The sequence below is a fragment of the Myodes glareolus genome, chromosome 14, assembly GCF_982192425.1.
Source record: "Myodes glareolus chromosome 14, mMyoGla1.1, whole genome shotgun sequence".
In the NCBI taxonomy this organism is placed as follows: Eukaryota; Metazoa; Chordata; class Mammalia; order Rodentia; family Cricetidae; genus Myodes; species Myodes glareolus.
The window spans coordinates 66,173,520-66,188,384 of NC_142039.1; the positions used below are offsets into that span (position 1 = coordinate 66,173,520).

Consider the following 14,865-nt stretch of genomic DNA (forward strand, 5'->3'; position numbering starts at 1 on the left):
CGCACAACATGATTTAGTCCACATCGAGTGATGGCATCGCCCTGCTCCTGTTTCTTCAAGAAATACAACACCAAGAATCACCTAGACAGAAATTCTGGTTGGTTTTGGGGTGTTTTGTTTGTTTGTGTGTTTTGTTTTGTTTTGTAAATTCTGAGTCTGGGATTTCATCGTGATTTAGTTGGTTCCTAGAGACTAGGACTGAAGGTTGTACAGAACAAAGGCTAACACGTTTGGTTTCCCACTCACATTTATTGGGGCTAAAGAGACTAAAACAGTTCATTTTCTTCCCAAAGAATTGAAAAAATATATACAATACAACAGCAATTGAAGTAAGCACATAACGAAACTTCCTGGACCATGAGCCAACATGAGATGTGAGGGCCTGTAGATATCAACTGAGACAGCGACACAATGTCATTCTTCTAAGGCATTTCCGAACTGGATCTCACAGCAGCACGTGTGAACACAGTTTCACATACAGAAAGGCATCTATCCATGGACAAGGAGACATGTTCTTTAGGAGCACGGGGCATAGAAGGAGAAAGCAGCACATACTTGGTTATTGAGTAATTTTGAAGAGGAAACTTGGCTTCCGAGAAAGAGTTTTGGACATCCAAAAATCAATGAGGATTTTCCACTTGAATGAAGAGAATTGTTTTGTGATGCTGACTATGAGAAATCTCACACGGAATTATTTGCTTTCCAAAGGCCATTTTCAAAGTACAGATTTCAAATCCAGAGCAAATACCCATGGCACGAACAAATAGCATGGCTAAGAGTCTAACACTTGCTCCCAGGCTCCTGTCTTCTCTAACAGATTCTAACGGGGGAAACCCCAGAAGTGGCAAGGTCTGGATCATGGACCATTGTATCCAGTGAGATTTCTGGAAGGTGCAGACCTGGTGGGCTTCTAAATCTGTTTAAAATGAGCTAGACAATTTTTGGACAGCCAAACACTTCTTATAAGAATCTTCTAAATCAGAAGGAGGAAGCTGAGGGGCAGAGGAAGTAAACTTCCCAGAGGCCAACAACTCAAAGTGAAAACACCAGCCGTTCCCATGACAGTTGCCACCTCGTGTCTCTGTAAACAAAGTCGAGTTAGGCTGGTGTTGTGCCCTGGGATGTGCCAGAGATATATACCTAGTTATATAGGTATATATATACCTATATATCTAGTTACCAAATTCTCAAGGGAATTCGGGCACACACACTCTCTCTCTCTCACACACACACACACACGTCTCACCCCACAAGGAAGGAGACACCATTATTCAGGCACTTCACAACACGAAAGAAAAATATCCAGTTAGGTAAAATCAGTTTGACAAACAATCCCCCTCCCAGCTGAAAAAATGAAACCAAAATAAAGTCAAAACGAAGGCTTTCATAAAACATTCTGGAAGGCCATTTCCCTCAATTTTGGCAGGGAACTAGCACAGACATTCTTTTCCACCGTTACTCCAAATCCGCCAGCTCTTATTTCTGAGATAACAGCATTTCAGGTTACGTGAAATCTGCCCCAGTTAGAACCAAGCGAGCTCCGAGAATTAGCCAACGATGGCTAGCATTGTCGCTGCTGACATTCTTGCTACAAAAATCCAATTTCAGCTGAGTTCCTGTAATCCCCTGAGCTGTAACAAAAGCCCCTCACCTCAAGGGAGGCAGCTGCCAATGTCTGTGCAAGTTAACTATTCAGATGTGCATTTATATCTGCACTAATGTGAAAGACCCTTTCAGAAGAGAGGTTTTTCTGTTGTGTTTTCTGAAGTGCTTAGACATTCAATGGAGAACCGAACCAGTTTATACGGAGAAATTTCTAATAAATGATCCAAATGATTTGGGCTTGTTGCCACCCCTAAGTTTTCCAGAGACCTATGTTTTAAACAGACTGGAGAATAAAAAAGTACACAGCCATTGAACGTACTGTACATACATCAGATATTAATATATGTGCATGAACTAGCGATCCCTGAACATACACACCCCCCTTAGGATACATCCCACGGCAGAGGCAAAGCAGCCGTTTCTGATAACAGATCCAGGATAGCAGCAATTTAACAATCTAGTCACCAAGTTAGCGTGGAAAACAGATAGGCCCTGACAAGTCTCCCTGCCCTCAGAAGTCTCCGTCAACACGGAACACACACTGTTCTTAGGAAAGCACCGGCTGCGTTGCTCAGGGCAGCTGTAAAATCCTGTCACTGGAGAGTATATGTTTGTCTTTAAAAAACCTATTTGCTGACGAATGGTATAATAGGCAGGATGAGTCATTGTGAGGTGACACAAATCCAAATGACTGAAGACACATGAAATACGTCCATTTGGTTTTGTGTGGTCATTTTATCAGTTTCTTGAGGACACAGAAATTACTCAGGTTGTCTGAACAGCTCCCAGGAGAACGATAGTAAATTAGGCCCGGCAAAGAGCTGCTCTCACTATGTCTGAAAGTATGTGAATGGCCTGATCCTGACTTTATAGACAGCATAAGGGCCGCACTAGGTGTTGTTCTCAAAGATTTGTTTCTGAGTCTACCCTTCCGGGTAAGTTGCGAATTAACAACAAAAATTCACGTTGTACTAAGCAAAAGAAATATTACCTTTATTCTGACAAATAAATCAATTAGTCATAGAAAGGAACAAGGTCTTTGAACTAATCTTGCTTTGAGTCATCTGTTGGATAACCCCATGGATGCCTAGGGGGAGTCACATGGATTCTATGTAGGTGAATGGACAGGCTGTAGAATGTACTGCTGACGGACACTTTCTGGTCCAACTCCTAATCTGTTGGGAATATGACCACAGAGCCCAAGAAAGGACCCTGCTGTCTACGACAAAGGCTTTGAAACTTTCCTACCCACATCCCATCTAAAATACTTTATAGACCACAGCTGCAGACTGTGAGCAGTGAACTGGTTACTGTAGAAGGACAATATCTGCTGAATAACAGACACTAAATTAGGCCATGTTGTTTTATAGGTTACAACCTTTTCCCAGGAAGGGACAACTCCCTCTGAACAGCAGTTTCTCCTGCCTGAAGATGAGATCACACACAGAGAGAGCTATTATGTTTCTGCCAAGTCACTGTGGGAACACTGGAGAAGGGCTCGCAGTAGCCGGCACAGGCATGCCAGCCAGTGCGTCGACTCCTGAGATAAGCGGCCGGCCCTACTGCTCATAGAGCTTCTTCACCGTGCAGTCTTAACCTTCCCCTCTGACTCTGGGTGTCTGCCATGTGTCTCACGGCAGTGGAATCAACACAGACTTTGCTCAGCTTGCAATGCCGCCAAACACGGCAATGCCATTACTACACTGGACATTCACCCGGGGTCCTTAGGTCGGGATGGAGGATGAGCAGCCGGGTGGGATCCTTTAGATGGCAAGATGGTGATGTGTTCGAGTCTCCCAGGCAGCAGCAAAGCTCCCAACCTGCTCCACAGACACAGTCTGGACTGCGGGGCTGCTTCTCACTACACAGGAACACTCGCACCCGGGACTTGACCTTTTCCAACACCAAATGCTAGCGGGCAAGTTCAGAGTCTGGACACAGAGGCACTTCCAAAGTTTGGCAAGGAGAAGGAGGCAAGGTCACTAAGTGGGCATTATCGCTGCTCTGTCTCACATAACCCGGATGTCTGTGCAGGTAGCTTTAGGTTGTGGATGGATCGTGCTTTTTCTTCTTGCCTCGACAGGACTTGCAGACACAGCAGATAATACACGGAGAGGCCAGGAGTAGCAGGGGTGAGGTCACCAACGCAATGACGCCTAAGCCCACAAGGATGCCCACTACCTGGAAATGGAAGAGAAAACCCTATTTCAGTAGTTATATCATCTTAGATGTGCACCTGCCCCAGGTGTCATGGCCTTTATGGTATGGATGCTTGCATCCCCCTTCCAAACTCCTGTGTCGGAACCCTAATACTCAGTGTGATGGCATTGGGAGAGGGGAGCCCCTAGCTGAGATAGAGCCTTGGGAGCTCAAGAGCTCACCTCCATCCTCAGCTTTCTCCCATGGGAGAACACAGCAAGGAAACTATCATCTATGAGCAGAAGGCTTGCTGTGGATGTATCTCCTCATTGCCAACACGTCTAGACTTAGAATCATCTAAGAGACACACTTCTGAACATGTCTGTGTGGACATTTCCAGACACGATTAACTGAGAAGGGAAGATGTATGAAGCCATCCCATGGGCGGGGCATCGGACTGAATAACAAGAAGGAAAAAAAGAAGAGAGCCTGACGAATGCTAGTGCCCTCCCCTCCCTGATTCCTGTGCACATCATGCGGAGAGATGGAGTCCCAGCCTCAAGCTCCTTACCGCCATGAACTCCGCCGTGTCCTCCCCGCCATAATGGACTGTATCCCCTCAAACCGTGAGCCAAACTGAACTCCTGCTCCTTTAAGTCCTGAGACAAATATCTAATACAAGGGCCCTCAGCAGAACCTGCCCATGTTGATACCTGAACCTCAGACATCCAACATCCAGAACTTGGACGAAACAATCTTCATCACCCTTTCTACAATCACCTGTTAGGTGAAAGACTAGGACACCATCTCAGACATGTTCAGCAACGTTCTAAACTGGATATAGACTACAAAACTACAAAGGACTAAACTGAGGTTGAGAACAAACAAAAGGCTAACTCGGCTTAGCCGTTAACTCTAAACCCTGCACTGTGGGTGCTGGCTTGTTCTCTATCGGGGCTTCCCCAACAGTCTCACAGGGACATTAATAATGATCGTTAGGATATAAGCATTGGTTTCCTCAAAGGGACCATAGCCTTTGATAAATACAAAACACTATTAAAAAACAAAGTACAGTTCCCTTTGAACTACCACATAAACACACAATGGAATGTACAGAGGGATCTGAGGCCTGGCAGGAGCTCATAGTATTGGAGAACTCTCTTCTGATGGCTGATGTGCTCTAAGTGCTTGTAGGAAACTCCTCCCATGTTTTGCAAGAGCAAAGAACACGGGTGTTCATGCGGCTGGTCACTCTAACGCTCGGCTCTCTGGCGCCTCTGTCCCTCAATAATCATGCCCTTGAATTAACTGCAGGCAGCTGCTCCATCGTTCTCGCTCTCTTGCCTTGTACCAGAACCTCCCAGGAGGGCATGAGAAAGCAAGGAAGCCACATTAATTCCAATGCATCTCATGTTTCCTTAAGGAGGAGGGTACCTGTGTGCGGTTCCACATTACCGATGCTCTCGAGTGGCCGAGCTTATTCCTGCATGGTCCTTTGTCATAATGCCTAAGGAATATGTCATTCTGAAAAGAAAGAAAGGAAAAAGGAGTTTCAGTAATCACACAACGTGGAGCTGAGAGGTGGATATGAAGTGCTTAGGACACCTAACGCTATGAGTGACTTCCTCTAGGAATGCCAAGCCCACCCTCTTCAGCACGGCTTGCAGTTCTGTAACTCACCAAGGAGACAAATCATAATCAACTCTTAGCTGAAGCAACAGAAAAAGGGATGGCCCTGACCGACCATCTCCGACAGGTGACTGACAGCAAGCTCTCACAGGGGTAAACCAGGAGCATACCTGGGTGAGAAATGCCATCATCTGACAGATGACAGAGAGTACTGAGCTACATACATGATGAAGCAGGGAAACAGGGTCCTGAAGGAGGAGAAAGAAGACAGTGGCTTTGTTCAGAGAGAGAACTCTGAGATGGATTTGGGGGGTAAAGATGGACTACAGTTTGGACATGCTGAACTTGACACCTAGGCAATACATCCAAAGGCAGCCCATTACCTATACCTGGTCGTTGAAGGAGAGACTTGGACATTAATAAACATAAAATGGGGGCCCCAGATAACAGAACTCAATGAGATTATCTAGAAGAGAAGTGGACTGAGAAGTTTGTTTAGAGAAGACATCCACAAACAGGTAAGGAGTCTAGAAAGGAAACTGAGGTACAGTCAGAGAGGCAAGGCCAAAAGAAATAGAAGAAGTGGAACTGGCCAAGATGCAGCAGAAACCCTGGGAAAGCCAAGGATGTTGAATTTTACCAGTGAGAAATCATGCAAAACCTTGGAAAGAATGCAGTCATGGTATGGCCACATGGCCACTTGCGTGTCTTGGGCTGACTGGAGGAAGGTAGATGTCAGCTGCAAGACATGACTGGGCTCTCTGGAAGCTTGGCTTCTGAACAGAGAGGAGAGATGGTCAGCGTGAGGAGGCTGGCTCCTCTCTAAACAGCACACAACAGACAGACTGAAATGGGACAGGAGTAGACGCTGAGGTCACAGGGAGAGGAAAGAGAACTGAAGGGGACAGAGACGTGAGGCTCCTCCATCTTAGCCTCTGACGCAGCACGCATGAAGATGAAGGCAGGAGAAAACTCGGTGCCCAGCACGCACAGTCTCTGTTTGGCGGCTGTCTCAGACTTGGGCTTTAGAAAATCCTCCTTTGTCCCAGGTTTTCAACTTTCCCACAAACACACCAACACCGTGTGGCATAACATACTGCCCTGCAGAAAAGCATCTCAACCACAAGCCAAGGCCCTCCTCTAAAACAGAGAAAGCAAGATCCCGAGACACCACGGCAGAAAAGCATGCTTTAACATCTGAAGTCCATGTGTGCAGACATTTAACATCTGCCCCGTGTCATCTCTGGGCCCACACAGCACACGTGTCTGAACACAGTGTTCCCCACAATGCCATCCCTCGCACACAGTCTAGCCAAAGGATGGAGATCTGCTGCACACATTGAGCCCTTGCATTCTTGCCTCCTAAAGAGAAGCACAGAGACTCAGCTTCTTGTGGATAGAAACCCAGTTTATGGACTGGGGACACCAAGGAGAAAACCCTAGGACCTGCTTTTAATGTGAAAACTGTGTTAAATACTGCACACACTTGCCATCTACAGGACTATGCAGAAGTGAGGTTACTCACAGTGGAAGGCATTTGTGAGTTGTTTAAAGTTTTTCATCTGCAACATCCACCCTCAAGGCTGCAATCTAATGCACTTCCTTAAAAAAGACCAAGCTCGCTGGGGCGCTGGTGGCCCATGCCATTAATCCCAGCACTCAGGAGGCAGAGACAGGTGGATCTTGGTGAGTTCGAGGTTAGCCTGGTCTACAGAGTGAGTTCCAGGACAGCCAGGACAGGGTTACAGAGAGAAACCCTGTCTTGAACAACCAAAAGAAGAAGAGAAAAAGAAGGAGAAAGGAAGTAAGGAAAGAAGGAAGAAAGAAAAAGAGGGGGGGAGGGAGGGAGGGAGGGAGGGAGGGAGGGAGGGAGGGAGCGAGGACAGGGTCCAGGGCCCAGTGCCATGGACCAAATGAAACAAAGGGAAAGACCAAGTGAGAAGTCAGAGAAGGAGGAGGGAAGAAAGAGAGAAAGAAGGAAGACAGGAAAGTACAGACACAAGGAGTCAGGCTTAGGAAACCTCACTAAGAAAACCAGATTCCTTTTGCAGGATGACAAGAAGCTCCATGTGTTATAGGGAAGGACTCTAGGGCTCTGACTGTGGCACAGACACAGCAAAGGGAAATGCTCAGCCTCTTCCGAGGAGAACTCACATCCAGGTTCTGCAGACAGTACCAGCAAAATGTGTGCTTGCAGTTCTTGCACATCATCTGAGCGCAGCCTTCATTGCGTTCAATGTAAATACGGCAAACTGGGCACTGCTTAATAGGGGCATCTACCTCCGTCCCAAAGAGCGCCCTAAAACAAAACAGACGAGACGTGTTCAGTCAGTGGTCACCCACCTGCCTGTCGGGGCTGTTAGAAGGGTGGTTAATAGGTTCTGCTTGCTGTGTCTAATTCACTTCCAAAGAAAGGGGTGGGAGGAAAAATGGAAGACATGGATTATTAGTTGTTCAGATAGCTCAATAAGAAAGAATTTATTTATTTTGGCTCCTAATGAATTATATAATTATACTTTCCACAGCTGCCTGACTTTATTGCTTTGCCAAATTGAGCCTTCATTCCCGGATCACACATTCTCTGCGTAAGAAGTACACGGAGAGAGTTAGGACTGGTAAGAACTTAACTCTGGATCCGAACAGGATGCAGTCTATATAACGACCTGTTCATTAAATAAGAGGAAGGGGTGGGATACAGTTAGCGAAACTCAAAGAGATGCCAACCATTATCGAAAAGACCTCCTTCAAGTTGACAAAGAGGCCAGTGTGTGACCACAGCAGAAAGGGACACAGGACTTAAGCGGTTCAGGTTGAGCTATGAGGAAGTCAGAGCGCGGCATCACACTCCACTGACTGTGTATCAAAGCCACCACCCAGCACCCAGAGACATCACAGTTTACAAAGTGTTGTCAAACCTATGATGGACACAGCATCTCTATTTTAATATTCTCCTTTGGGCTGATGAGATAGTTCTGTGGGTAAAGGCACTTGCTGCTAAGCCTGATGACCTGAGTTCAATCCCTGGTACCCACATGGTAAAAGGGAACCTCTCACAAGTTGTCCTCTGACCTTCACACATGATGCCAAAGGTCCACACATACACACACACACACACACACACGGTAAATAAATGTAACAAAAATTTTAATGCCCCTTTTTCTCAATGGGGATACAGACTCATAAGAGACTGAGTGTCTTATATGAGGCCATCTAGATGCCATGAACAATGTCAGAACTCAAGTCACCCGCCCCCCTCCTCTGAACCCTTTAAGCTTACTCGGGGAGCTAACTACTATGGAAGGCACCGCTTCAAACCTGCTAGGAATGGTACATAGCAGCGCGTGTATCAGAGTTCTCTTTCTTCTGTGCTTGATTTGCTATCCAAGCAAAGCACCACAGCCAGGCAGCGTGACTCTTCCTGAAGACCGGTTCTGCACAGTCTGAGGGCACTGGGTGACTAAGCCAACTGGCTGGGAACACTGGTGTTTTGTTCTTGCTAGTGCAGAACAGCCATAGCCTCAAGCGGAGCATGGGATCCAACACAAAGGTCTCTCACTTGTGCCTGGCTGCTGCCATAAAAACCCTCCATACAAAAAGGCACCCACTAGTTGAATTGCTTCTCAACATAAAATCTGAGACCTGACACCACCTTTACATAGCATAAAGCATTAGGAACGAATCTCTCTTCCCATATTTTCTAAGCACTTAGGAAGACAGTCTATTTGTCTATGTGCTCTGTGGGATCAGCATACCCCATGAGATGGCCATTTAATCAGGGAAGATCATATCTCTCTTATTTTGTAAACAGGAAGAATGGGCTACACCAGTGATGGGTAAACATGGTTTTGTACAAAGCCCCAACTTTCTGCTAAAACCTACAGAGTGAGGAACCTGTCTACCCAAAGGGCGTGAACTCAAACAAGCTTAACATGCCTGGAAGGTCCCCTTAGGCTAAAGAGCTAGAATCCCTTTTAGACAGGCTGTTCTGGGTGGTGTCTGTTACCACCTGACTAATTCTTCTCAGGATATTTCTTCAGTGAGTGTCTAAAAGCCATTGGGCTCAAACTCTTTCCCAAAGCCATTGATGTGGAGTTTGAAAAGAACACAAGGAGTAATCCCGAAGAAACATCATCCCTTACCCATGCTCCGGCACAATAGGCTGATCTCTACAGGAGGACTCCCCGTGCCAAGCATCCTTGCAACATGAGCAGAATTTCAGGTGGCAAGAAGGGCACTCCACCATCACAGGCTTCCCTGGGTCTCCTGCTGCAATGTGGCACACTGTCTGGCAGTCTGCAACAGGACACCATGTTCGGAGGGGGTCCATATGAACCTCTGAAACATAAAGGAGGAAATTGAGATGGGCTAGCTCCGATCCAAGCATTAAGCTTTCTGCCCTTCATTTATCTTTTTCATGGAGCAACATGTATAGCATAGTATCAGCAAGGGAGTGGCCATGTCCATGACTGACAATCTTCATAATGGATCTAAGCCCACCACCCACCATCCAGAGCACAGGGTCATCCCTGTTACATTCTCGAGGTAGGAATTAACAGAGCAAGTCATCATTTCCTTTACTAATAGTAATAGGTACACTATGGTCTTTAACCAAAAACTACAACTTGCCTCTGAGCACTCAAAATGCACAAAACCTCAAGTTTCTTTTGGTGTGAGAAGTCCTTTTGTATATGTGTTGCTTTTATTGATTAATAAAGAAGCTGCTTTTGGCCAATGGCTTAACAGAATATACCAAACTGGAAGAAATATCTAGAGAGAGAGTAGGCAGAGCCAGAGAGAAGCCATGGAGCCACCCGCAGGAGGCAGATGAACCAATAGAAATGGGTTAATTTAAGATATAAGAGCTAGCTAGCAATACGCTTAAGTGATTGGCCAAGCAGTGATGTAAATATAATGTAGTTTCTGTGAGATTATTTCAAGTCAGGGCAGTCAGGAAATGAACTAGTGGCCTCTGTCAACACTCTTCTATAATGAACTAGATACCATCCTGAAGGAAAAGATAATGTGCAGAGCATCAGAGCAAGAGAACAGAAGTATTCTACACAAACGAACAAGCGTTTTGGGCCCTGAGATACAGTTCATACAGCAGGGAATTGGAAAACAAGGATTCAAATAGCTTAGGATCAAACAGTATCCAGTGTGGCGTAGCTAGGAAGTCAGATTTAAGGAGCTTGCTGTCTTACCAGTGGACACATTAAAAACTATTTCTGAAGTGCCCACAGGCTCTGGAAACAAGCAGGACTTTCTCAGACTATTAAATGATAGTCATTCATATGACAGTGGCTAGATCCATAAGAAACATGGGAGAAAGGGTAAGAGTGGCGGGTGGATAGCCTGCATCTGTTTAAGTATTTATACATCTCTTTTGTTTTCCCATTTCTCGCTCATTAACAGAATCCATTTCTCTTCATGTAATATGCCCTATGACGAGACGTATGAGGATACTAGGGGGGAGCAGTAGTCTTTCTTTCCCTGAATGGATGTACTTTACAAATTTATTATTAATCATAATTCTCTCTTGAACCTCTGAGGTCAAGTCCAACCCATTATGATTACTTTAATCAGCGGTAACAATTGGAGAAGTTATGACATGTTCCTATCAACTTATTGTTTCAGGCATCCAAAATGGTACAATGAAAGCAGAAATGATAAATGGGGGAACAATCACAGAGTCTGATAAATTGCTACAAAGTAGCTTAGAACCCAGGGCCGCTGCTGACCCCCACCCCCAACACAAACACCAGGAAAGCATCTGAGCCATGGAAAACAGGGATCTGACTTTTCCACCATCAGGATAGGGCAAGAGGACCAGGCACAAAAGCATGGGAGTGGGGCAAGGATGGAGGCATTATGGCTCTCTCCAGGGATGTGTACGAGATGCAGCCTTAGGCGAGTCTGTTGTATTAATAATACCATGGTAAACTCAGACCAGCAAAATGACAAGACAACAGTAAGTGGTACAACCTTCATGGGCCACTGTCATAGAGAAGTCCTTAGTGGCTGAGATGCTACCTGTGGTCGTGCTTGTACTTCCTCCACTAGAAGTCATGTTTGGGCATGTCTGGGTTGTATGACTTTCTTGTTGGTTAGTCATGGGGATGAGACATACACTGGGGAGCAGCCTGCACTGAGCCATACCCCAGTCTTCTTAAGAACGCCTTACAGAGCCTAACTATGCCCAAATGCAGATATCAGGAGACGGATTTCTAGCTCTACCTAAAAACAGAACTGGCCACTCTAGCCAATGCTCCCAGCTAGCTCTCTCAATCCCCTTGCAGCTTACAGAAACACCTGTCTGCCATGACAGTCTGCAGTCTAGAGTTGCGCTTTCCCAGACTTCTTACAGGGAAGGCTGGGCATGGGATGTGATTCCAGCCAACAGAAAGGTAAGGTAAGACCCACCACAGGGCTTCTAGAACAAGACCTAGTGTCCAGTACTGCTAATTCTTTTGTCCATGGGTATGTGAAGTTGCGACACTGGGACAATCATTAGGATCTGGGGACTCTGCGGAAAAGCTGGCTTAAGACATTTGAGCTGCTAAGTCAACCAGAGCCATCACCGCCCACCTAAGGAATTCCTGCATCTGAAGTAGGAGGATGTCCTTGCTGTTCAAGCCATTTTCAGATAGCCCTTGTAGATGCAAGAATATTAATGGATAAGACTACTTCTAGTCATAGGGAGTAAATAATCACACTGTAGGGCAGATTTTACTGAAAGGATGAAATGGCCATGTCTGAGATGACCTTTAAAGTTTTCCCTATGCCCATAGTTTCATCTCTATGTACAGCACATGGAAATTATACAAGTAAATAAAAACAAATCCACATACATTATTATTCTGTAGAAACCTTGTGTACCATAACACAAATTCACATCATTTTTTTAAGTTAAGACATTCTGTCAGAAATAAAGGAGCTATATATAGCTGAGCAGACAAATACTGTAGATTCATGTAGTTGAGCACTGTAGGCACTTTTATAAAAACTAGGAGATGTGCTCAACGAAAAGACCAGATTACAGAATAGTATAAATGAACGAGGTTTATAAAGCTGTATACACAGAGACTTATTTCCACTGGTTCCAGAAGACTCTTGCAGCCAACAGCTCTCCTGAAATGAAGGTCAATGGTGAGGTGGAAAGGCACAGATTTCTTTTACTGTGAATGAGAATTTTTAAAGTTACACTTACTTATTGTGTATTGTGATTGTGTACATGCCACAGCGTTCATGATGTAAGAGGGCAACTTCCTTCTGCCACGTGAGACTCAGGGATTGAACATGGGTCTTCAGGCATGGCAGGAAGCGCCTTTATTCACCAAGCTGTCTCAGGGATTGAACACACGTCTTCAGGCATGGTGGGAAGTGCCTTTACCCACTGAGCTGTCTCAGGGATTGACTGGTCCATGTGATTCTTGTTTTTAAGACACAAACACCACTTGTTTAATTTTTAAAGTTGGTCTTTAAAGCTATTTTGTGAAGCCAGGCATAGTGGCTCACACTTGTAACCCCAAGCACTCAGGAGGGAGGTGTCACTCAGAAGGGCAACAGTCATTTTTCCTAGTATAAATAAGTTACTAGACCTTTAAGAACTCTGTTCTTGATAACTATCACCCATTTCACTTCCTATGTCATCCTACCCATCGTATCTTCCCGAATGTTCTGAAGTAAAGGTGTGCTGAAAGAATCTTAAACTGCTCCCTCAAAGTCACCAGCAAAATTCCTCTGGGTGCATGCCCAAGTGTCCCTGAATTGTCGTCTAGCTGACGGCTCTCCTTCCATGTCTCTCCTTCCATGTCCCGTGGTTTAGGATCTATCTTCCCTCTTTCTGGCCTGTGGTAATATTTTGTTGGTGATCTTACAAATAAAGCTTGCCTGAAGATCAGAGTGCAGCGCTGAAACCGCTAGTTAGCCACCGAGGCCAGGCAGCGGTGGCGCACACCTTTAATCCCAGCTCTTGAGAAAGTAGAGGCAGGTGGGTCTCTGTGAGTTCAAGGCCACACTTGGCTGTACGAGACCCAGTCTAAAAGAGAAAACAGAGCCAGGTAGTGACAACTCACACCTTTAATCTTAGTACTTGGAAGTCACACGCCTTTAATCCTAGCACTAGGAAAATGGAGACAGGCAGGGATGCGGCTGGGCTGGGAGAGGAATATAAATGGGGAGGAGACAGGAGCTCGGATAGTCAGTCTGAGGATTTGTGGAGACAGGATCTTGCCCATTTTGGTCTGGGAATTCCGTAGAGGCAAAAGGTCTCTCTAGTGACTGGCTGCTCTGCTTCTCTGATCTTTCAGCTTTTACCCCAATATCTAACTCTGGGTTTTTATTATTAATACCAATTATAATTCTCGCTACACTGGCCACTACTCTCCTTTCTCTTGTGTGCTAATACTGCTCTTGACTAGCATCTCTGGCTGCTGTCCAGATCCTGTTCTGAGACTCTGCCCACATTCTACTTATTTATGCCATAACTGAGGCTCCACCTTCTCCTTAATTTGACTTTGAGTCATCGTCCCTCATCATTAAAAGACTGAAAATTAGGCATGTTGAACTCATACTTAGTTCAACAAATGATTGGTTTCAAGTACTTGTTAGAGACTGGGGCATATGAAATACAAAAATAAAGATTTCTTGCCCCTTCCTGTGCCCTTTTAAGGTTGTCACAGTACTTTAAGAGGCTAACACAGAAGGGTAAAGGAACTCTCCATGAACCCAGAGGAGACTGTACACTTCCTCTTTGAATCCTGTTTGGAGTCACAGATGAACAAAAAGAAAAAAGAAAAATAAAGACTTCTGAGCTCAGAAATCTCACAGTATTTAAAACAATATAACATCTAAAAGCAAAAAACAAAAAAACTAACAATGCAAACAATTGGGAGTGTGTTTCACAAGACAACAAAAATGAAATTGTTAATAAATGCCTGTGAGCAGGAGGAAGAGTAGGGTACTTAATAGCTACAAACAGAAAGCCCTCTATGCTTGCTTTCTACATATCCATACTACAGCTTCACATATCCATAATACAATTTCCTGCTTTAATCAAGTCTAACATCAGAAGGCAAAACTGGTTTCTTTTAATCACAGACCAAGCAGATAGCACACGCTGAGATGAAGCCTGAGGAGATTAAGCCAGGAAGGGCAAAGGCACTATAGAAATACAGGGTTTTGGAAAAGCAGTCCGTTAGGTAGCAAGGTGCAGCCAGCCTGCATAAGGAGACACAGAGGGAGATGTCTCTATCCAGATGTCAGGGCTAAGCTTCTGTACTTAAAGAAAACACCAGGGATGGCAGGACACAGCCTCATGGGCCGTGGAAGCTAGCTAGCCAACGGCATCTCTCCGCAGATCCAAGGTGAGTGGTACCACACCGGCAGCGTGAAATCAACCACAGCAAAAGTAATTGCACCTTGAAGCTGGCAAGCATGACGAGCTAGAGGGTCACAGAACGGGAGACCAGCTGAGATAAACACAGCGGTGCA

The 14,865-nt window shown here is 45.3% G+C and overlaps 1 protein-coding gene and 1 non-coding gene across 7 annotated transcripts in view; one reads left to right on the forward strand and one right to left on the reverse strand.

Annotated features, from left to right (window-relative positions):
- Nucleotides 1-229: 229 nt before the first annotated feature.
- The window catches only part of Rnf144b (ring finger protein 144B), a 144,912-nt gene continuing 130,276 nt past the window's right edge, over nt 230-14,865 (reverse strand). For 5 of the 6 annotated variants that reach the window (XM_085699497.2, XM_048432957.3, XM_048432958.3 and 2 more), the window contains exons 5-8: nt 9,513-9,708; nt 7,528-7,672; nt 5,179-5,268; nt 230-3,786 (exon numbers count right to left, since the gene is read on the reverse strand). In XM_085699497.2, coding sequence (XP_085555623.1) covers nt 3,646-3,786; nt 5,179-5,268; nt 7,528-7,672; nt 9,513-9,708 — 572 coding nt within the window. In that variant the 3' untranslated portion in view covers nt 230-3,645. The remainder of the gene's footprint in view (nt 3,787-5,178; nt 5,269-7,527; nt 7,673-9,512; nt 9,709-14,865) is intronic. The other variant, XM_048432955.3, reaches the window with a different exon arrangement.
- On the forward strand, nt 14,032-14,150 carry LOC125399591 (small nucleolar RNA SNORA26). The gene has a single exon (XR_007231726.1). It is a non-coding gene; the product is annotated as a small nucleolar RNA SNORA26 (small nucleolar RNA).